The sequence below is a fragment of the Scyliorhinus torazame genome, chromosome 11 (assembly GCF_047496885.1).
Source record: "Scyliorhinus torazame isolate Kashiwa2021f chromosome 11, sScyTor2.1, whole genome shotgun sequence".
In the NCBI taxonomy this organism is placed as follows: domain Eukaryota; kingdom Metazoa; phylum Chordata; class Chondrichthyes; order Carcharhiniformes; family Scyliorhinidae; genus Scyliorhinus; species Scyliorhinus torazame.
The window spans coordinates 239,682,313-239,706,062 of NC_092717.1; the positions used below are offsets into that span (position 1 = coordinate 239,682,313).

The 23,750-nt window shown below is 44.5% G+C and overlaps 1 protein-coding gene and 1 long non-coding RNA gene across 5 annotated transcripts in view; one reads left to right on the forward strand and one right to left on the reverse strand.

Moving 5' to 3' along the window:
- trappc8 (trafficking protein particle complex subunit 8) overlaps positions 1 to 23,750 on the forward strand; it is a 228,050-nt gene that overhangs the window by 178,539 nt on the left and 25,761 nt on the right. For all 4 annotated transcript variants that reach the window (XM_072468480.1, XM_072468481.1, XM_072468482.1 and 1 more), the window contains 4 exons: positions 14,015 to 14,165; positions 17,913 to 18,009; positions 23,417 to 23,485; positions 23,604 to 23,662. In XM_072468480.1, the coding sequence (XP_072324581.1) occupies positions 14,015 to 14,165; positions 17,913 to 18,009; positions 23,417 to 23,485; positions 23,604 to 23,662 (376 nt within the window). The remainder of the gene's footprint in view (positions 1 to 14,014; positions 14,166 to 17,912; positions 18,010 to 23,416; positions 23,486 to 23,603; positions 23,663 to 23,750) is intronic.
- The window catches only part of LOC140385877 (uncharacterized), a 154,555-nt gene that overhangs the window by 18,693 nt on the left and 112,112 nt on the right, over positions 1 to 23,750 (reverse strand). The gene's annotated exons all lie outside the window — the stretch shown is intronic.

The window sequence follows — 23,750 nt, forward strand, 5'->3', positions numbered from 1 at the left end:
CTCTCTCTCTCTCTCTCTCTCTCTCTCCTCTTCCCCCCCCCCCCCCCCCATGCACACACACAACCCCACTTGGGCCATCTGTTCCTAGTTGCCCTTTGACACACTTTGTCTGCCATTCGCGCGCTCTATGTGCCATTATCAGCACCCTTCTTGCCTTTAATCACCCCCATAGACGTTCCTTAAGAAAAGGAATCACCCACATTGACATTCCTTTTGTCTTTCTGTCCATGACATCTTAGTAAATCTCCACCTATCGCTGGCCCTGGACCCAGCGCACCCCCCCCCCCCCCCCCCCCCCCCCCCACACACACACACACACACACACAACAATATAAATCTGCCCGCATATCCAGTTCTCTCTAAGAGTCATCCAAACTCGAAACATTAGCTCCCTTCTCTCTCCACAGATGCTCTCAGACCTGCTGAGATTGTCCATAGAACATAGAACAATACAGCGCAGTACAGGCCCTTCGGCCCACGATGTTGCACCGAAACAAAAGCCATCTAACCTACACTATGCCATTATCATCCATATGTTTATCCAATAAACTTTTAAATGCCCTCAATGTTGGCGAGTTCACTACTGTAGCAGGTAGGGCATTCCACGGCCTCACTACTCTTTGCATAAAGAACCTACCTCTGACCTCTGTCCTATATCTATTACCCCTCAGTTTAAAGTTATGTCCCCTCGTGCCAGCCATATCCATCCGCGGGAGAAGGCTCTCACTGTCCACCCTATCCAACCCCCTGATCATTTTGTATGCCTCTATTAAGTCTCCTCTTAACCTTCTTCTCTCCAACGAAAACAACCTCAAGTCCGTCAGCCTTTCCTCATAAGATTTTCCCTCCATACCAGGCAACATCCTGGTAAATCTCCTCTGCACCCGCTCCAAAGCCTCCACGTCCTTCCTATAATGCGGTGACCAGAACTGTACGCAATACTCCAAATGCGGCCGGACCAGAGTTCTGTACAGCTGCAACATGACCTCCCGACTCCGGAACTCAATCCCTCTACCAATAAAGGCCAACACTCCATAGGCCTTCTTCACAACCCTATCAACCTGGGTGGCAACTTTCAGGGATCTATGTACATGGACACCTAGATCCCTCTGCTCAGCCACACTTTCAAGAACTTTACCATTAGCCAAATATTCCGCATTCCTGTTATTCCTTCCAAAGTGAATCACCTCACACTTCTCTACATTAAACTCCATTTGCCACCTCTCAGCCCAGCTCTGCAGCTTATCTATATCCCTCTGTAACCTGCTACATCCTTCCACACTATCGACAACACCACCGACTTTAGTATCATCTGCAAATTTACTCACCCACCCTTCTGTGCCTTCCTCTAGGTCATTGATAAAAATGACAAACAGCAACGGCCCCAGAACAGATCCTTGTGGTACTCCACTTGTGACTGTACTCCATTCTGAACATTTCCCATCAACCACCACCCTCTGTCTTCTTTCAGCTAGCCAATTTCTGATCCACATCTCTAAATCACCCTTAATCCCCAGCCTCCGTATTTTTTGCAATAGCCTACCGTGGGGAACCTTATCAAACGCTTTGCTGAAATCCATATACACCACATCAACTGCTCTACCCTCGTCTACCTGTTCAGTCACCTTCTCAAAGAACTCAATAAGGTTTGTGAGGCATGACCTACCCTTCACAAAGCCATGCTGACTATCCCTGATCATATCATTCCTATCTAGATGATTATAAATCTTGTCCCTTATAATCCCCTCCAAGACTTTACCCACTACAGACGTGAGGCTCACCGGTCTATAGTTGCCGGGGTTGTCTCTGCTCCCCTTTTTGAACAAAGGGACCACATTTGCTGTCCTCCAGTCCTCTGGCACTATTCCTGTAGCCAATGATGACATAAAAATCAAAGCCAAAGGTCCAGCAATCTCTTCCCTGGCCTCCCATAGAATCCTAGGATAAATCCCATCAGGTCCCGGGGACTTATCTATTTTCAGCCTGTCCAGAATTGCCAACACCTCTTCCCTACGTACCTCAATGCCATCTATTCTATTAGCCTGGGGCTCAGCATTCTCCTCCACAACATTATCTTTTTCCTGAGTGAATACTGACGAAAAATATTCATTTAGTATCTCGCCTATCTCTTCAGACTCCACACACAATTTCCCATCCCTGTCCTTGACTGGTCCTACTCTTTCCCTAGTCATTCGCTTATTCCTGACATACCTATAGAAAGCTTTTGGGTTTTCCTTGATCCTTCCTGCCAAATACTTCTCATGTCCCCTCCTTGCTCGTCTTAGCTCTCTCTTTAGATCCTTCCTCGCTACCTTGTAACTATCCATCGCCCCAACCGAAACTTCACACTTCATCTTCACATAGGCCTCCTTCTTCCTCTTAACAAGAGATTCCACTTCCCTGGTAAACCACGGTTCCCTCGCTCGACGCCTTCCTCCCTGTCTGACCGGTACATACTTATCAAGAACACGCAATAGCTGATCCTTGAACAAGCCCCACTTATCCAGTGTGCCCAACACTTGCAGCCTACTTCTCCACCTTATCCCCCCCAAGTCACGTCTAATGGCATCATAATTGCCCTTCCCCCAGCTATAACTCTTGCCCTGCGGTGTATACTTATCCCTTTCCATCATTAACGTAAACGTCACCGAATTGTGGTCACTGTCCCCAAAGTGCTCTCCTACCTCCAAATCCAACACCTGGCCTGGTTCATTACCCAAAACCAAATCCAACGTGGCCTCGCCTCTTGTTGGCCTGTCAACATATTGTTTCAGGAAACCCTCCTGCACACACTGTACAAAAAACGACCCATCTATTGTACTCTAACTATATCTTTTCCAGTCAATATTTGGAAAGTTAAAGTCTCCCATAATAACTACCCTGTTACTTTCGCTCATATCCAGAATCATCTTCGCCATCCTTTCCTCTACATCCCTAGAACTATTAGGAGGCCTATAAAAAACTCCCAACAGGGTGACCTCTCCTTTCCTGTTTCTAACTTCAGCCAATACTACCTCGGAAGAAGAGTCCCCATCTAGCATCCTCTCCGCCACCGTAATACTGCTCTTGACTAGCAGCGCCACACCTCCCCCTCTTTTGCCTCCTTCTCTGAGCTTACTAAAACACCTAAACCCCGGAACCTGCAACATCCATTCCTGTCCCTGCTCTATCCATGTCTCCGAAATGGCCACAACATCGAAGTCCCAGGTACCAACCCACGCTGCCAGTTCCCCTACCTTGTTTCGTATACTCCTGGCATTGAAGTAGACACACTTCAAACCACCTACCTGAACGCTGGCCCCCTCCTGCGACGTCAAATCTGTGCTCCTGACCTCTATACTCTCATTCTCCCTTACCCTAAAACTACAATCCAGGTTCCCATGCCCCTGCTGCATTAGTTTAAACCCCCCCAAAGAGCACTAACAAATCTCCCCCCCAGGATATTTGTGCCCCTCAGGTTCAGATGTAGACCATCCTGTCTGTAGAGGTCCCACCTTCCCCAGAAAGAGCCCCAGTTATCCAAAAATCTGAAACCCTCCCGCCTGCACCATCCCTGTAGCCACGTGTTTAAATGCTCTCTCTCCCTATTCCTCATCTCACTATCACGTGGCACGGGCAACAACCCAGAGATAACAACTCTGTTTGTTCTAGTTCTGAGCTTCCATCCTAGCTCCCTGAAAGCCTGCCTGACATCCTTGTCCCCTTTCCTACCTATGTCGTTGGTGCCAATGTGGACCACGACTTGGGGCTGCTCCCCCTCCCCCTAAGGACCCGGAAAACACGATCCGAGACATCACGTACCCTTGCACCTGGGAGGCAACATACCAAACGTGAGTCTCTCACGCTCCCACAAAATCTCCTATCTGTGCCCCTGACTATAGAGTCCCCAATTACTAATGCTCTGCTCCTCTCCCCCCTTCCCTTCTGAGCAACAGGGACAGACTCCGTGCCAGAGGCCCGTACCCCATGGCTTACCCCTGGTAAGTCGTCCCCCCCACAAGTATCCAAAGCGGTATACTTGTTTCTCAGGGGAACGACCGCAGGGGATCCCTGCACTGACTGTTTTTTCCCAGTCCCTCTTACAGTTACCCACCTATCTCCAATCTTTGGTGTAACTAATTCCCTGAAGCTGCTATCTATGACCCCTTCTGCCTCCCGAATGATCCGAAGTTCTTCCAACTCCAGCTCCAGTTCCCTAACTCGGTCTTGGAGGAGCTGGAGATGGCAGCACTTCCTGCAGGTAAAATCAGCAGGGACACTAACTGCATCCCTCACCTCAAACATCCTGCAGGAGGAACATTGTACTCCCTTCCCTGCCATTCCTCTAACTTTCTACCAAGATCTAGCTAACAACTAAATTAAATTTTTATAAAAAATAATAATAATATAATAAAAATATGGTACTTACCTCAGACCAATGGGTTTTATTATTAGGTTAGAGGAGGAGGGCGGGTGGGAGACACTACACGTGTAGTGTCTCGGGTTTCCTCTCCACCAGAATTTATTGGTGAGGGTCTTCCCAGACGTCCGCGGGTCGACTTCCTGATCCCGCCTAAAAAACTAATTTAAAGAAAAGAGAAAAAGTCTCAGCTCCTGCTGAAACTGACTCACCACTCACCAGCTGCTCTCACGCCGCCGAAATCGACTGGCCTGCCCCTGCAAAGAGAAGTGCTTTTAAAGGTTGACTTACCTCCCAGCACCCTCCTTCCGCAATGCTCCCGCTGAAACTGACTAACCAGCTGCTCTCACGCCGCCGAACTCGACTGGCCTGCCCCTGCAAAGAGAAGTGCTTTTAAAGGTTGACTTACCTCCCAGCACCCTCCTTCCGCAATGCTCCCGCTGAAACTGACTAACCAGCTGCTCTCACGCCGCCGAAAAAGACAGTATTTTCTGTCTTTGTTATCTTTATCTGCCCTGTCTTTTCCGCTTAATATTTTGAATACTTTGATCTTGACCTTCTAAATTCTAGAGAAAACGGGCCTAATTTGTGTAATCCCTCCTCAGGACATTTAAAAAAAAAATTTTAGAGTACCCAATTCATTTTTTTCTCATTAAAGGGCAATTTAGCGTGGCCAATCCACCGACCCTGCACATCTTTGGGTTCTGGGAGCGAAACCCACGCAAACACGGGGAGAATGTGCAAACTCCACACAGACAGTGACCCAGAGCCGGGATCGAACCTGGGACCTTGGCGCCGTGAGGCAGCTGTGCTAACCACTGTGCCTCCGTGCTGCCCTCTCTTCCCCCTGCAGTCCAGGTATCATTCTTGTACCACAATTTCTTTGCTGAGGTATGGTGCCCAGATCTGCTCTCAGTGACTCCAAGTGGGGTCTAACCAGGGTTTTGTATAGCTGCAGCATAACTTCTGCGTCCTCCTACTCCAGTCCTCCAAATATAAAGCCCAGCATTCCATTGGCCGCTTTGATTACTTTCTGCACTCGTTTGTGGCATTTAAAAGATCTATGCACCTGAACTCCCGGGTCTCTTTGCACGTCCACTGAATTTAGCTTCATGCCATCTAGAAGGTACCCTGATCCATCCTTTTTTGGTCCAAAATGAATAACCTCTCACTTGCCTTACATTGGAATCCATCTTGCCACAGTTTTGCACAGTCTATCAGTATCCCTTTATAATTTTATGCTGTCATCTTCTCTGTCTACAATGCCACTCAACTTTGTATCATCAGCAAATATGGATATATGACTTATGCCATTATCCAAGTCGTTAATGAATAATGTGAACAATTGAGGCCGTGACACAGATCCCTGTTGGACACCATTAGTCACATCCTGACAGTTTGAGTACCTACCTGTTATCACTACTTTCTGTCGCCTGCCACTCAACCAATTTCCCAGCCACGAATTTGCCTCAATTCCATGGGCTTCTATATTAGTTAACAGTCTCTTAGGTGGGACTTTATCAAATGCCTTCTGGAAATCCATATAAGCAACATCCATCAACATTCCCCTGACCACTACCTTGTCACCTCCTCAAATAATTCAATGAGGTTTGTCAGACATGACCTACTCGTCATGAATCCATGCTAGTTTTCCCTGATTAATTTGAGGTGTTCAGTGACCCCCATCCTTGATTATAGACTCCCAACAATTTCCCCACCACAGATGTCTGGCTAACTGGTCTGTAATTCCCTGGATTTCCTCTTTCACCCTTCTTAAAAAGCAGAGTGGCATGAGCAATTCTCCAATCCAGAGGGATGACTCCTGAATCTAGGGAACTCTGCAAGATTATAGTCCGGGCATCTACAATGTGCTCCCCTACTTCCTTTAACACTCTCTGGTGGAAACCGTCAGATCCTGGGGCTTTGTCACTCTTTAGTTCCATATATTGATGTTTTACTTAAGTTAATTTTATTTAATTCCTGTCCTCGATCCACTATTCATGTCCTCTGAATTTGCTGCCTCACGGTGCCGGGGACCCATGTTTGATCCCAGCTCCAGGTCACTGTCTGTGTGGAGTTTGCACATTCTCTCTGTGCTTGCGTGGGTCTCACCCCCACAACCCAAAGGTGTGCAGGGTAGGTGGATTGGCCACGCTAAATTGCCCCTTAATTGGAAACAGAAATAATTGAGTACTCTAAATTTAAACAAGAAAATGTCTTTGGGACTTCTGGCAAGCTATCTTCCTTTTCTACTGTAAATACTGAGGCAAAGTAATTATTCAACATGTCTGCAATGTCCCCATCGTCATTGACAATATCCCCACATTCAATCTTTAGCAGGCCAACATTGCCCCGATCACCCGCATTTCCTTTATAGAACTATAAAACACTGTTTCCTTTCATCATTCCTTTTGTAGCTCTTATAATTTGCTCTGTGGCCCTTTGGTCTTTGTATCTTTCCCGTTGGGTCGGATCTGTGCTGCTTTTTGCATTTTTTGTAAGTCCTTTCTTTTAGTTTTATGCTGTCCCTTATCTTAATAATAATAATCTTTTATTGTCACAAGTAGGCTTACATTAACACTGCAATGAAGTTACTATGAAAAGCCCCCTAGTCGCCACATTCTGGCGCCTGTTCGGGTAAGCTGGTACGGGAATTGAACCCGTGTTGCTGGCTTAGTTCTGCATCACAAACCAGCTATCTAGCCCATTGAGCTCTTATCGGCTCGCTTGAGGCTATCCAAACTATTGCCAATTTTGTTGCACACTTTTTGGGGGATGATTACACTCGTGCTTGTTTCACAAGTTGATGCCTTGTATGTGTGTGCCTTGGATAAGTGTAAGAGGCTATTTATCATGAGAGAGAGGCACCATAGCCAAACGGGATCCCGCCTTCGCCTGATGTGTGAACCGGCAAACCACCTGTACTGGGTACCAATAACGAGCTGCAAGCGTTGCTGATTTTCCAGCAGCTAATCTACAGATGCTGGGGTAAATTGCAATGCACCTCCATCCACCCCCTAAATATTGGCTGGCTCAGCACTGATGGACAAATCCAAGCTGGGATCACCAGATACTGTGCCTTGAGGCATTCTATTACAGTTAAATGCTATATCAAAGCAAGTTAACTCATAGGATAAACCTGCTGAGAGTTTAGAGTTCAAAATGGGTCAAATTTAACCTGCCGTGACTGTGAGCTACTTGCCAATTAATTTCTGCTCTTGCTTGGAATGAGCAGTGCAGTTCACAGATGTCATTTTTTGAAAGGGTGTACTGGCCCAATTATGTTTCAGCCGTGAGACACTGAAGATGTGATCTGCTCAAGAAATACATTGGCATTGATCATTGAAACCAGTTTCATTTGGCGCCACAAATCTGTTTCTCTTCAGTGACTTGTGCAGATAGTCTGGTCATCGTGAATATGAACGTGATGCAGGTTTAATTCATCTAGACGTTTGGCTTTGGCAGGTTCTATGAACAAGCGAATGAAATAGAAACTTGTCAAAGTGATGGTTAACTATGCTTCTAAATGAGATGATCCTTCAACGTCTAACAAAAATAAAGCTTGCACTTATGTTCCACACTTTGGAAGTATGTCTCGGAGGAGAATCAAATAGGCACCAAGAGTTTGGGGGGAAAGATGAGAAAAATTGAGTTACGATGTGGGATTTAAAAATAAAATTTGAAGACAGCTTGAAATAGGAAGGGAGATGGAGGTATAGGGATTTGGAGGGAAATACTGGTGAACAGAGGTTATGGTGAGTGAAAGCAGCAACTGATGATGGAGCAAGTAGGCTGGGAAGGTAGGAGTAGACTAGTGTCAGGAAGGATGGAGGTGATCAGAGATGCAAACCACTGAAGTTGGGTGGGGTTGAGGTTGTGGTTGGAATATCCTGGGCCCAATGTCGAAGATTGGTGAGTGAAAGTGGCTAGTTTCCAGTGAATAAGAATATTGCTGATAGCATTATGAATTCATTGCAGTTTGGAAAGTTGGGAGTGGGGCTGTCAGCAGGGAATGGCGTCCTGACAATAATTGCATGCTTTAGACTTGACAGCACTCGCACCAGAGAAGAGCGATTATTGCAGAGGGAATATGGCAGTGTGTACGTCAACATTGAATTTTGGAAGGGGATCTTCAATTATCTGATGAATCCTGATCGCGTTCCAGATCCATTTCATAAAGCCTAACTTTGCTTATTGAACTGCAAACAAACAAAGAGGCATTGGTACATCTGGTTCTTGGGAATAGAACATAGAACATAGAACAATACAGCGCAGTACAGGCCCTTCGGCCCACGATGTTGCACCGAAACAAAAGCCATCTAACCTACACTATGCCATTATCATCCATATGTTTATCCAATAAACTTTTAAATGCCCTCAATGTTGGCGAGTTCACTACTGTAGCAGGTAGGGCATTCCACGGCCTCACTACTCTTTGCGTAAAGAACCTACCTCTGACCTCTGTCCTATATCTATTACCCCTCAGTTTAAAGTTATGTCCCCTCGTGCCAGCCATATCCATCCGCGGGAGAAGGCTCTCACTGTCCACCCTATCCAACCCCCTGATCATTTTGTATGCCTCTATTAAGTCTCCTCTTAACCTTCTTCTCTCCAACGAAAACAACCTCAAGTCCATCAGCCTTTCCTCATAAGATTTTCCCTCCATACCAGGCAACATCCTGGTAAATCTCCTCTGCACCCGCTCCAAAGCCTCCACGTCCTTCCTATAATGCGGTGACCAGAACTGTACGCAATACTCCAAATGCGGCCGTACCAGAGTTCTGTACAGCTGCAACATGACCTCCCGACTCCGGAACTCAATCCCTCTACCAATAAAGGCCAACACTCCATAGGCCTTCTTCACAACCCTATCAACCTGGGTGGCAACTTTCAGGGATCTATGTACATGGACACCTAGATCCCTCTGCTCATCCACACTTTCAAGAACTTTACCATTAGCCAAATATTCCGCATTCCTGTTATTCCTTCCAAAGTGAATCACCTCACACTTCTCTACATTAAACTCCATTTGCCACCTCTCAGCCCAGCTCTGCAGCTTATCTATATCCCTCTGTAACCTGCTACATCCTTCCACACTATCGACAACACCACCGACTTTATGGGAATGAGATGGCCCAAGTGAATGAAGTGTCAGTCAGAACATTTAGGGACCATAGCATCAAAAGGTTGTCAATGTTAATGGACGAGGGGAAATCCTGAGTAAGAATGATTAACTGGAGGAAAGCCAGCTTCAATGGGGCAGGAATAAAAAAAAAAACAAAGAAAATTACAGCACAGGAACAGGCCCTTCGGCCCTCCCAGCCTGCGCCGATCCAGATCCTTTATCTAAACCTGTCGCCTATTTTCCAAGGATCTACTTCCCTCTGTTCCCTGTCCGTTCATATATCTGTCTAGATGCATCTTGAATGATGCTATCGTGCCCACCTCTACCACCTCCGCTGGCAAAGCGTTCCAGGCACCCACCACCCTTTGCGTAAAAAACTTTCCACGCACATCTCAGGGCAGCACGGTAGCATTGTGGATAGCGCAATTGCTTCATAGCTCCAGGGTCTTGGGTTCGATTCCGGCTTAGGGTCACTGTCTGTGCGGAGTCTGCACATCCTCCCCGTGTGTGCGTGGGTTTCCTCCGGGTGCTCCGGCTTCCTCCCACAGTCCAAAGATGTGCAGGTTAGGAGGATTGGCCATGATAAATTGCCCTTAGTGCCCAAAATTGCCCTTAGTGTTGGGTGGGGTTACTGGGTTATGGGGATAGGGTGGAGGTGTTGACATTGGATAGGGTGCTCTTTCCATGAGCTGGTGCAGACTCGATGGGCCAAATGGCCTCCTTCTGCACTGTAAATTCTATGATAATCTCCCTTAAACTTTCCCCCTCTCACCTTGAAATCGTGACCCCCTTGTAATTGACACCCCCACGCTTGAAAAAAGCTTGTTGCTATCCACCCTGTCCATACCTCTCATAATTTTCTAGACCTCAATCAGGTCCCCCCTCAACCTCCGTCTTTCCAACGAAAACAATCCTAATCTACTCAACCTTTCTTCATAGCCAGCACCCTCCATACCAGGCAACATCCTGGTGAACCTCCTTTGCACCCGCTCTAAAGCATCCACATCCTTCTGGTAATGTGGCGACCAGAACTGCACGCAGTATTCCAAATGTGGCCTAACCAAAGTCCTGTACAACTGTAACATGAACTGCCTATTCTTATACTCAATACCCTGTCAGATGAAGGCAAGCATGCTGTATACCTTCTTGACCACTCTATCGACCTGCGTTGCCACCTTCAGGGTACAATGGACCTGAACTCCCAGATCTCTCTGTACATCAATTTTCCCCAGGACTCTTCCATTGACCGTATAGTCCGCTCTTGAATTAGATCGTCCAAAATGCATCATCTTGCATTTGCCTGGATTGAACTCCATCTGCCATTTCTCTGCCCAACTCTCCAATCTATCTATATTTTGCTTTATTCTCTGACAGTCCTCCTCGCTATCTGCAACTTCACCAATCTTAGTATCATCAGCAAACTTGCTAATCAGACCACCTATACCGTTGTCCAGATCATTTATGTATATCACAAACAACAGTGGTCTGAGCACAGATCCCTGTGGAACACCACTAGTCACCTTTCTCCATTTTGAGACACTCCCTTCCACCACTACTCTCTCTCCTGTTGCCCAGCCAGTTCTTAATCCATCCAGCTAGTACACCCTGAACCCCATACGACTTCACTTTTTCCATCAACCTGCCATGGGAAACTTTATCAAACACCTTACTGAAGTCCATGTATATGACATCTACAGCCCTTCCCTCATGAATTAACTTTGTCACTTCCTCAAAGAATTCTATTAGGTTTGTAAGACATGACCTTCCCTGCACAAAACCATGCTGCCTATCACTGATAAGTCTATTTTCTTCCAAATGTGAATAGATCCTATCCCTCAATATCTTTTCCAACAGTTTGCCTACCACTGACGTCAAGCTCACAGGTCTATAATTCCCTGGAGTATCCCTGCTACTCTTCTTAAACAAAGGGACAACATTAGCAATTCTCCAGTCCTCCGGGACCTCACCTGTGCTCAAGGATGCTGCAAAGATATCTGTTTTGCCCCAGCTATTTTGTCCCTCGCTTCCCTCAGTAACCTGGGATAGATCCCATCCGGACCTGGGGACCTGTCCACCTAATACATAGAACATAGAAAAATACAGCACAGAACATGCCCTTCGGCCCACGATGTTGTGCCGAACCTTTGTCCTAGATTAATCATAGATTATTATTGAATTAACAGTGCAGAAGGAGGCCATTCGGCCCATTGAGTCTGCACCGGCTCTTGGAAAGAGCACCCTACCCAAAGTCAACACCTCCACCCACAATACCTCTTAGAATACCCAAAACTTCCCCCTTCCTTATGCCGACTTGACCTAGAGTGTTTAAACATCCATCCGTAGCCTCAACATCCGTCATGTCCCTCTCCTTGGTGAATACCGATGCAAAGTACTCATTAAGAATCTCACCCATTTCCTCTGACTCCACGCATAAATACCCTCTTTTGTCTTTGAGTGGGCCAATCCTTTTGCTCCTTACATACGAATAAAAGGCTTTGGGATTTTCCTTAACCCTTTTAGCCAAAGATATTTCATGACCCCTCTTTGCCCTCTTTATTGCACGTTTGAGATTTGTCCTACTTTCCCGATATTCCTCCAAAGCTTCATCAGTTTTAAGTTGCCTAGATCTTATGTATGCTTAAGATGTGATCCTGATAAACTGGAATCCAAGATTAGCAGGCAGAACTGTCACCAAATCCTGAGCTCCCTCAATGACGAAACAGATTGAAAAGAAGCAGAAAAAGACTGACTGGGGGATGAGAAAGAGGCCAGAATTAAAAGAACGCAGATGCAGATATCCACGAGGGTTGTGTGACAGGTTATAAAGCTGGAGAGTGAATGAAATGAGTCATTATAGGTTTGTGAACAGAGAGGGTGATGGGTGAACAGGTTTGGAATTGGGACATGGGCAGCAGAGCTGGTTATCGAGGGTCAAAGGTGCGATGCCAAGGGCAGCACGGTGGCGCAGTGGTTAGCACTGCTCCCTCACGGCGCCGAGGTCCCAGGTTCGATCCCGGCTCTGGGTCACTGTCCGTGTGGAGTTTGCACATTCTCCCCGTGTTTGCGTGGGTTTCGCCCCCACAACACAAAAAGATGTGCAGGCTAGGTGGATTGGCCACACTAAATTGCCCCTCAATTGGAAAAAATGAATTGGGTACTCTAAATTTATTTTTTTGAAAGGTGAGATGCCAGCCAAGAGAGTAATGGAGTAGTGAAGTCTGCAGGTAACGAGCATGGATAAATCATGGCTAACAATTTTCCAAAAAGAGACTATAAATCCGACAATACCGTGTCGTGAAACAGAATTTGACTGTAACCATTGACCATAAGTGATGACTGTGTATTTTACTACGTCTGACTGAACTGCATCATTGGGCATTCACATTTTCCAAACTACTTTTACATCTGTTGAATAGCAACACTTTATCAGTCCCACTTGTACTTGTGGCTGTCGGAGATTACAGAAAAGGGGAGGAGGTGGCATAGTGGTGCTGTCACTGGGCTAGTAAACCAGAGACCCAGAGTAATCCCCTGTGTGGGATCTCTTATTTTCTAAGAGTTGGGGTCCAGTGGTAGGTTGAGTTTGAGTTTATTGCAAAACTTAGTACAGTTTCAAATATAAACGAGAAACAGAAGGCCCAGATGGGGAAAAAATAGAGAACAAAGAAGAGAGAGAGAGAGCGCATCAAAGGTTTTATACCTGCACGTTTTGGTACCGCCCCTGCCCCTATTTGCTAACAATTTCTAAATTGTGATTTCTGATTGGCACTCCATACCAGCACTCGCGCTGGTACCTAATTTACTGGCTGTGCTCACAATGTCAGAATTATCACATTTACAGTCTGGATCCTGAAACACTTTCCCACAGACCCAATATTTTCCAAACTTGGTTTTAACATTTCCCCGCACTCTGGGACCCAGGTTCAAACCCCGTCACTGCAGATGGCGTAATTTGAATTCAATAAAAATCTGGGATTAAAAGATAGTCGTAAAAACCCATCTGGTTCACTTATGTTCTTCAGGGAAATAAATTTGTCATTGTTACCCGGTCTGGCCTGGGTGTGACTCCAGACCCACAGCAATGTGGTTGACTCTTAAATGTCCCCTCAGGGCAATTAGGGATGGGCAATAAATGCTGGCACAGCCTGCGACGCCCATGAACGAATTAAAAAAAGAAAATAAAGCTACTTAAAATAATGATTTGCACCTTTGAACTGCTGACAACACCGAGCAACTGAGCTGAACAGTGTAGATACATTTGGGGGAAGGACTATGAGGGGAATGGGAGGAGGCTCATGTGGAGCACGGACGTCCACGTGGACCAGTTGGGCAGATGGCCTGTTCCATTGCAGCAAGTTCTGACAACAACTTGGCGTTGCCGTGTAAAGACACGTCAAAGCTTTTCGTCTTGCACTACGATTGTATCAGATGTTCTGCACAACAATTTTGAAATGGAATTCATTGAGTGAAAAATTTATCTATTCCAACAGTCACAGGGTACTAAGACACACAGCGATCATATGCACCAGCCGTTCTCTAAGTGTGAAAGCGACAGCGTGTAGAAGTAACGTCCTGGAAGCTGATGAGCAGAGTGACAGTGATAATCTGCTGGTGTTTTTGGATGTAGCGAATATTAATACGGTAAGTTTATACATGCATGAAACTTTGAAATTAACATGAGTGCATTGCAAAATTTGGGTCTTTTATTATACAATAATAGCTTCCAACTTGCAGTTTACAGATGTCTTGAGCCTGGTAAAAGATAGTAACGTTACCAAAAAAATACTGAGCAAACTCGTATCACTTGGAGAATAAACCACCTTTTAAAACAGGATTGTGTTTTATTCTTTCATGGGATGTGGGTGTCGCTGGCAACGCCTCGGAACGGAGTGGTTTCTGTTTTATGTAATTTGGAATAACACAAGCTGCCACTTGATGCAGTTTTGAGTAAAAGATGCTCCAGGCTTTGAAGTGAGTTCAATGTGTTTTATTGAACTATTAGCACAGTTCTCAATGAGTTCGACTCTCTGCTGATCTAAATGTAGTAACTCAGTCTAACTGAACCAGCCTTGCTCTAAGCCACGTGCTGGGGTGTGATGTTGACGATACACCCTGTCTCACTCTGTAGATGTTGGTCTGTGGAAAGAGGCGGGGTGTGAGTGCCTCATCCCTTTTATAGTGCACCACCCCTGAGTGTCCTGACTGCTCATTGGTCGTGTCCTATTCTCTGTGTTCATTAGCTGCATGTTTGCATATCATGACAGTTTTTAGGCCATTACAAAGGGCAGTTAAGGATCAAACACACTGCTGCGGGTCCGGACTCGCGTGTAGGCCAGATCAGATTTCCTTCCCTACCATTAGGGAAGGACATTACAACCGGTTTTTACAACAATCAATGTTTCATGGGCACTATTACTGAGACTTTCAAACCCAGATTTTATTAATTAAATTTAAATTCTGCCAGCTGGCGTAGTGGGATTTGAACCGGGTCCCCAGAGCAATGGCCGAGGCCTCTAGTCCAGTGACGACGCCACCATTTTCTCTTTTAGGTTTCCTTTGTATGTATGCTCCAAAAGAAATGTGTATTCCTAGCATGGTAATTTGTTTAACTTCCCAATAAATTGCTTTATTTCAAATTCTGGATCAATAATCGATTAAGCTGGCGATTGTGATTGATAGTATTATTGTTATTTAGCCTTCTTTGTTCCAAGGAAAATAACCCCAACCTATCCAAACTTTCCTCAGAGGTACACTTTTCCAGCCCTGGCAATGTTCTTGTAAACCTCCTCTGAACTCTCTCCAGAGCAATAACGTCCTTCCTGTAATGTGGTGACCAGAACTGCAGACAAAACTCCAGTTGTGGCCTCTCCAGTGTTTTATACAATTGCAATATTATATCCTTACTTTTATCTTCTGTACCTCTGCCAATGAAGGAGAGCACTCCATTTTGTAAATTTCAATTTAAAGATCCAATTCTTTTTTTCCCAATTAAGGGGCATTTTAACGTGACAATTCACCCATTCTTCACATCTTAGGGCTGTGGGGGTGAGACCCACGCAGACATGGAGAGACTGTGCAAACTCCACACGGACAGTGACCCAGGGCCGGGATCGAACCCGGGTCCTCAGCACCATGAGGCAGCAGTGCTGACCACTGCGCCACCATGCCACCCATGAGGGAGAGCATTCCATATGTTTTCCTTACAGCCTTGTCGACTTGCACTGCTCCTTTCGGGATCTGTGTGCTTGTACGCCAAGATATCTCACTTCATCTACCCTTCTTAGTGTATTCTCATCTATTGTGTACTCCCTTCAACTCTTTGACGTCTCTAAATGCATGACCTCACATTTCTGTGTGTTAAATTCCATCTGCCACTTCATCACCCACTCCCCCAACCCATCTATATCAATTTGGACATTATTGCTATCCTCTACACTGTCCATGACTCGTCCAATCTTTGTATCGTCTGCAAATTTCCCAATCGCGCCCCCCACGTCCAAATGGTTAATATATAACACAAACAGTAAAGGTCCCAACACCGAGTCCTGTGGAACACCACTTGAAACAACTTTCCAATTGCAAGGACAGTCATCAACCATTACCCTTTGTTTCCTGTTAATAAGCCAACTTTTTATCCAGTTTGCCACATTGCTCTGTATTCCATGGGATTTGCTTCTTAACCAATCTGCCATGGACCTTGTCAAACGCCTTGCTAAAATCCCTGTATACCACATCCACTGCACTACCTTCATCAACCCTTCTTGTCACTTCCTCAAAGAATTCAATCAAATTTGTGAGGCAGGACCTTCCTTTAACAAATCCATGCTGACTATCCCTGACTAGTCCATACCTTTATATGTAACAGTTAATCCTATCTCTCAGGATTGATTCTACTAATTTGCCCACCACCGATATAAAGCTAACTGACCTATAATTGTTTGGCATTTCCTTCAATCCCTTTTCAAACAATGAAACCACGTTTGCATATTTCCAGGTCTCTGGTACCTCCCCTACATCTGGTGTGGATTGGAAATCGTCCTCTGAACACCTGCTGCCTCCTCCCTGACCTCCTTCAGTAGCCTCGGAAACAATCCCATCTGGCCCAGGCGACTTATCAACTTTCAAGGATTCCAATCCTTTGAGTACTTTGCCTCTCTTTAGGATTATCCCAGTGTTCTGAGTGTTCCTCCTGGACTAATATATCTGCATCATCCCTTTCGTTTGTAAACACGGAGACAAAATATTCATTTACAACCCTTCCCACAGCCTCTGCATCAACACACTAGTTCCCGTCTTCATCTCTGATGGTCTGATATTTTCCTTAACTAACTGTTTCCCATTAATATATTGATAAAACATCCATTTTGAAGTTATAGATTTAATCTTTATTTTTCAATAATTTTATGCATTGGTCCTTATCTTCTACAAGGGGAAGGGAGTAGCAGGAAAACTGAATACCACTGAAAACCATGGAATCCTTTCTGCAAAGCCGAGTCCAATGTTAGCAAGCTTAAAGCACCAGCAGAGGGGAGTGGGAGGTGGGGGATTCAATGTGGGATTTGCACTGACCGGTTTAACAGACCATTCTGATGTTCAAAACTCTTCCAAGGGATGCAAAACACACAAAGTAAAATTGAAAATATACCCTGGTGCTAAAAATCCACACTGATTATCTCTACTGGTCGGGGAATCTAAAACACTGGGGCGCAATCTCTGGATAAGGGACCGATCATTTGGGACTGAGTTGAGAAATTTCTTCAGTCAAAGGGTTGTGAATCTTGGGAATTCTCTATCCCAGAGGGTTGTGGATGTTCCATCATTGAATACATTTAAGGCTGGGTTAGTTGGATTTTTGGTGTCTCCGGGAGCGGAGAGACATGGGGAGTGGGTGGGAAGATTTGATGCACGTGACCAGCCATTCATAGAATCCCTATGGTGCAGAAGAGATCATTCAGCCTTTCGAGTCTGCACCCACCCTCTGAAAGAGCACCCAACCTCGACCCATTCTATCCACTCCACCGCTCTAACCCCGTAACCCCACCTAACCTTTGGACACTAAGGGGCAATTTGGCGTGGCCAATCCACCTAACCTGCACACCTCTGAACTGTGGGAGGAAACCAGAGCACCCGGAGGAAACCCATGTAGATACGGGGAGGATGTGCAAACTCCACCCCCACAGTCACCCAAAGTTGGAATTGAACTCGGGTCCCTGCTGCTGTGAGGCAGCAGTGCTAACCACTGTGCCACCGTGCTGTCCATTATCGTATTGAATGGTGGGGCAGGCTCTACTCCTCTTATCTCTTATGTTCTTACGTATCTTAGCCTGAGAAGTTGGCTTTTATTTGCTGAGTTTAGGTGGCATATTAACAAGAAGCTTAATCTTTCAGAGTGAAGCAGGTGTGAGGGAATTCCACATAATCCAAGTGTCGAGTGGTAGTGAACATTGGAGGCTGCAGAAATGTATAAATCCTGCTGAAGATAAAGGTTGGCGTCTGCTTTTTTTCCCCTCCTTTTCTGCTGGTTTGTAATCTAATGTGACAGTAATAAGTGTGGATGCCTCATCCCCCTCTGTGGACATGCTCAAGTTAATATCCTCTGTATGTTGATGCTGAATGTGCCTAAAGATAAATTAAGTCAGAGAACATGTGCCAGATTCCATCAGGACGGACTGTATTTATTTTGCTATCTTATCATAGAGTAGGTTTTTAAATTCAGAATGTTTTACTTCTGAAATGTCTTCTTTTGAAGATTACCAAGTGAGGATATCACATCTCAAATTAATCTTCCAGAATCTTTTAACAAAATGCACAATGCACAATCAGGCACAAAATGAACATTACACAATAGGGTTGAAGGACTGAAGAAGATTATAGAGATGAGGAACAGATGAGACCATAAAGGTCATTCAGCCATCGAGTCTGCACCGACCCTCTGAAAGGGACCCCACCCAGACCACCTTCCCGCCCCATCCCCATAACCCAACCTAACCTGCACATCCTTGGACATTAAGTGGCAATTTAGCCAGGCCAATCCACCTAACCTGCACATGGTTGGACTGTGGGAGGAAACTGGAGCACCCGGAGGAAACCCACACAGACACGAGGAGAACGTGCATTCTGCACAGACAGTGAACCAAGGCTGGAATTGAACCCGGGTCCATGGTGCTGTGAGGTGGCAGTGCTAACCACTCTGCCAACATGCCGCCCAGCTGAATTTAATGATGCTCTTGATAAATTCAAAAATTAAGATTTCAACCAGATAAAATCTACATTTTGGAGGAATTAACTTGTTGCAACAACATTAATTTTCACGTAGGGAGCTATGGAGTTTATGTTTCCAATTGGGTGATGCCAGTGTGGAGAGTTTGCTTATTGTGCGAAATACAGTCCATCTCAGTGAATTATTTGACTGAAATACAGGCCATGTCGGTGAATTATTGTGTGAAATGCAGGTCATCTCGGTGAATTATTGTGTGAAATACAGGTCATCTCGGTGAATTACTTGTGTGAAATACAGGCCATCTCTGAGTTATTGTGTGAAATACAGGCCATCTCGGTGGATTATTAGTGTGAAATACAGGCCATCTCGGTGAATTATTGTGTGAAATACTGGCCATCTCGGGGAATTATTGTGTGAAATACAGGCCATCTCGGTGGATTATTAGTGTGAAATACAGGCCATCTCGGTGAATTATTGTGTGAAATACTGGCCATCTCGGGGAATTATTGTGTGAAATACAGGCCACCTCGGTGAATTATTGTGTGAAATACAGGCCATCTCGGGGAATTATTGTGTGAAATACAGGCCATCTCGGTGAATTATTGTGTGAAATACAGGCCATCTCGGTGAATTATTATGTGAAATACAGGCCACTTCGGTGAATTATTGTGTGAAATACAGGCCACCTCAGTGAATTATTGTGTGAAATACAGGCCATCTCGGGGAATTATTGTGTGAAATACAGGCCATCTCGGTGAATTATTGTGTGAAATACAGGCCATCTCGGTGAATTATTGTGTGAAATACAGGCCACTTCGGTGAATTATTGTGTGAAATACAGGCCACCTCAGTGAATTATTGTGTGAAATACAGGCCATCTCGGGGAATTATTGTGTGAAATACAGGCCATCTCGGTGAATTATTGTGTGAAATACAGGCCATCTCGGTGAATTATTGTGTGAAATACAGGCCACTTCGGTGAATTATTGTGTGAAATACAGGCCACCTCGGTGAATTATTGTGTGAAATACTGGTCATCTTGGTGAATTATTGTGTGAAATACAGGTCATCTCGGTGAATTATTGTGTGAAATACAGGCCATCTCGGTGAATTATTGTGTGAAATACTGTCCATCTCGGGGAATTATTGTGTGAAATACAGGCCACCTCGGTGAATTATTGTGTGAAATACAGGCCATCTCGGGGAATTATTGTGTGAAATACAGGCCATCTCGGTGAATTATTGTGTGAAATACAGGCCACCTCGGTGAATTATTGTGTGAAATACAGGCCACTTCGGTGAATTATTGTGTGAAATACAGGCCATCTCGGTGAATTATTGTGTGAAATACAGGCCATCTCGGTGAATTATTGTGTGAAATACAGGCCATCTCTGAGTTATTGTGTGAAATACAGGCCATCTCGGTGGATTATTAGTGTGAAATACAGGCCATCTCGGTGAATTATTGTGTGAAATACTGGCCATCTCGGGGAATTATTGTGTGAAATACAGGCCACCTCGGTGAATTATTGTGTGAAATACAGGCCATCTCGGGGAATTATTGTGTGAAATACAGGCCATCTCGGTGAATTATTGTGTGAAATACAGGCCATCTCGGTGAATTATTATGTGAAATACAGGCCACTTCGGTGAATTATTGTGTGAAATACAGGCCACCTCAGTGAATTATTGTGTGAAATACAGGCCATCTCGGGGAATTATTGTATGAAATACAGGCCATCTCGGTGAATTATTGTGTGAAATACAGGCCATCTCGGTGAATTATTGTGTGAAATACAGGCCACTTCGGTGAATTATTGTGTGAAATACAGGCCACCTCAGTGAATTATCGTGTGAAATACTGGTCATCTTGGTGAATTATTGTGTGAAATACAGGTCATCTCGGTGAATTATTGTGTGAAATACAGGCCATCTCGGTGAATTATTGTGTGAAATACTGTCCATCTCGGGGAATTATTGTGTGAAATACAGGCCACCTCGGTGAATTATTGTGTGAAATACAGGCCATCTCGGGGAATTATTGTGTGAAATACAGGCCATCTCGGTGAATTATTGTGTGAAATACAGGCCACCTCGGTGAATTATTGTGTGAAATACAGGCCACTTCGGTGAATTATTGTGTGAAATACAGGCCATCTCGGTGAATTATTGTGTGAAATACAGGCCATCTCGGTGAATTATTGTGTGAAATACAGGCCACTTCGGTGAATTATTGTGTGAAATACAGGCCACCTCAGTGAATTATTGTGTGAAATACAGGCCATCTCGGGGAATTATTGTGTGAAATACAGGCCATCTCGGTGAATTATTGTGTGAAATACAGGCCGTCTCGGTGAATTATTGTGTGAAATACAGGCCACCTCAGTGAATTATTGTGTGAAATACTGGTCATCTTGGTGAATTATTGTGTGAAATACAGGTCATCTCGGTGAATTATTGTGTGAAATACAGGCCACCTCGGTGAATTATTGTGTGAAATACAGGTCATCTCGGTGAATTATTGTGTGAAATACAGGTCATCTCGGTGAATTACTTGTGTGAAATACAGGCCATCTCTGAGTTATTGTGTGAAATACAGGTCATCTCGGTGAATTATTGTGTGAAATACAGGTCATCTCGGTGAATTATTGTGTGAAATACAGGCCACCTCGGTGAATTATTGTGTGAAATACAGGCCATCTCGGGGAATTATTGTGTGAAATACAGGCCATCTCGGTGAATTATTGTGTGAAATACAGGTCATCTCGGTGAATTATTGTGTGAAATACAGGCCACTTCGGTGAATTATTGTGTGAAATACAGGCCACCTCAGTGAATTATTGTGTGAAATACTGGTCATCTTGGTGAATTATTGTGTGAAATACAGGTCATCTCGGTGAATTATTGTGTGAAATACAGGCCACCTCGGTGAATTATTGTGTGAAATACAGGCCATCTCGGGGAATTATTGTGTGAAATACAGGCCATCTCGGGGAATTATTGTGTGAAATACAGGCCATCTCGGTGAATTATTGTGTGAAATACAGGCCACTTCGGTGAATTATTGTGTGAAATACAGGCCACCTCAGTGAATTATTGTGTGAAATACTGGTCATCTTGGTGAATTATTGTGTGAAATACAGGTCATCTCGGTGAATTATTGTGTGAAATACAGGCCACCTCGGTGAATTATTGTGTGAAATACAGGCCACCTCGAGAATTATTGTGTGAAATATTGGCCATCTCGGTGAATTATTGTCTGAAATACTGGCCATCTCGGTGAATTATTGTGTGAAATACAGGCCATCTCGGTGAATTATTGTCTGAAATACTGGCCATCTCGGTGAATTATTGTGTGAAATACAGGCCGTCTCGGTGAATTATTGTGTGAAATACTGGCCATCTCGGTGAATTATTGTGTGAAATACAGGCCATCTCGGTGAATTATTGTGTGAAATACAGGCCACCTCGAGAATTATTGTGTGAAATACTGGCCATCTCGGTGAATTATTGTGTGAAATACAGGCCATCCCGGTGAATTATTGTGTGAAATACAGGCCATCTCGGTGAATTATTGTGTGAAATACAAGCCATCTCGGTGAATTATTGTGTGAAATACAGGCCATCCCGGTGAATTATTGTCTGAAATACAAGCCATCTCGGTGAATTATTGTGTGAAATACAGGCCATCCCGGTGAATTATTGTGTGAAATACAGGCCATCTCGGTGAATTATTGTGTGAAATACAGGCCATCCCGGTGAATTATTGTCTGAAATACAAGCCATCTCAGTGAATTATTGTGTGAAATACAGGCCATCCCGGTGAATTATTGTGTGAAATACAGGCCATCTCGGTGAATTATTGTGTGAAATACAGGCCATCCCGGTGAATTATTGTCTGAAATACAGGCCATCTCGGTGAATTATTGTGTGAAATACAGGCCATCTCGCTGAATTATTGTGTGAAATACAAGCCATCTCGGTGAATTATTGTGTGAAATACAGGCCATCCCGGTGAATTATTGTGTGAAATACAAGCCATCTCAGTGAATTATTGTCTGAAATACAAGCCATCTCGGTGAATTATTGTGTGAAATACAGGCCATCTCGATGAATTATTGTCTGAAATACTGGCCATCTCGGTGAATTATTGTGTGAAATACAGGCCACTTCGGTGAATTATTGTGTGAAATACTGGCCATCTCGGTGAATTATTGTGTGAAATACTGGCCACCTCGGTGAATTATTTGTGTGAAATACTGGCCATCTCGGTGAATTATTGTGTGAAATACTGGCCACCTCGGTGAATTATTTGTGTGAAATACTGGCCATCTCGGTGAATTATTGTGTGAAATACTGGCCACCTCGGTGAATTATTTGTGTGAAATACTGGCCATCTCGGTGAATTATTGTGTGAAATACAGGCCATCTCGGTGAATTATTGTCTGAAATACAAGCCATCCCGGCGAATTTGGGTCAACCTACTTACTTGACATAAATCCTGTAGCTCCTGCTCACACCATTGTTTTTAAAAAGCCTGCACTTTACATTGTAGTGCATGATTTTGTTTTTATGTACAAATCGGTGAAATTAAACAAACAAATGTTGCTGCTTAAATAATGTCAGTTCAACATTTTAGTGTTTGTCTAAGTTCTTCTCTGCTGTCTTTCAGATGCAAAGCTCAGCAGCCGGGAGAGGGCAAAACTCTGCTTTCGAGCAACTAGATGTCAGAATCCAGAAGGTGAGGTCATACATTGTGTGCTTGCAGTCATTAATTTCCTTCCCAGAATCCAGTATTAATAATGGTGGCAACAGTAGAATTACGATGAATCATGTCGCTATCTTTTGCTTTCTTTTAGCTACCTTATGTACAGAAAGAAAGTATATATTTGCAGATATCGTTCTGGGGAGCGAACAAGTAAGTAAGCTTGTAATTACTTCATTTCACAGTTGGTATTTCTTGCAGTGAATTTTCTACAATGCTCACGTCACTGGGATGTGTTGGT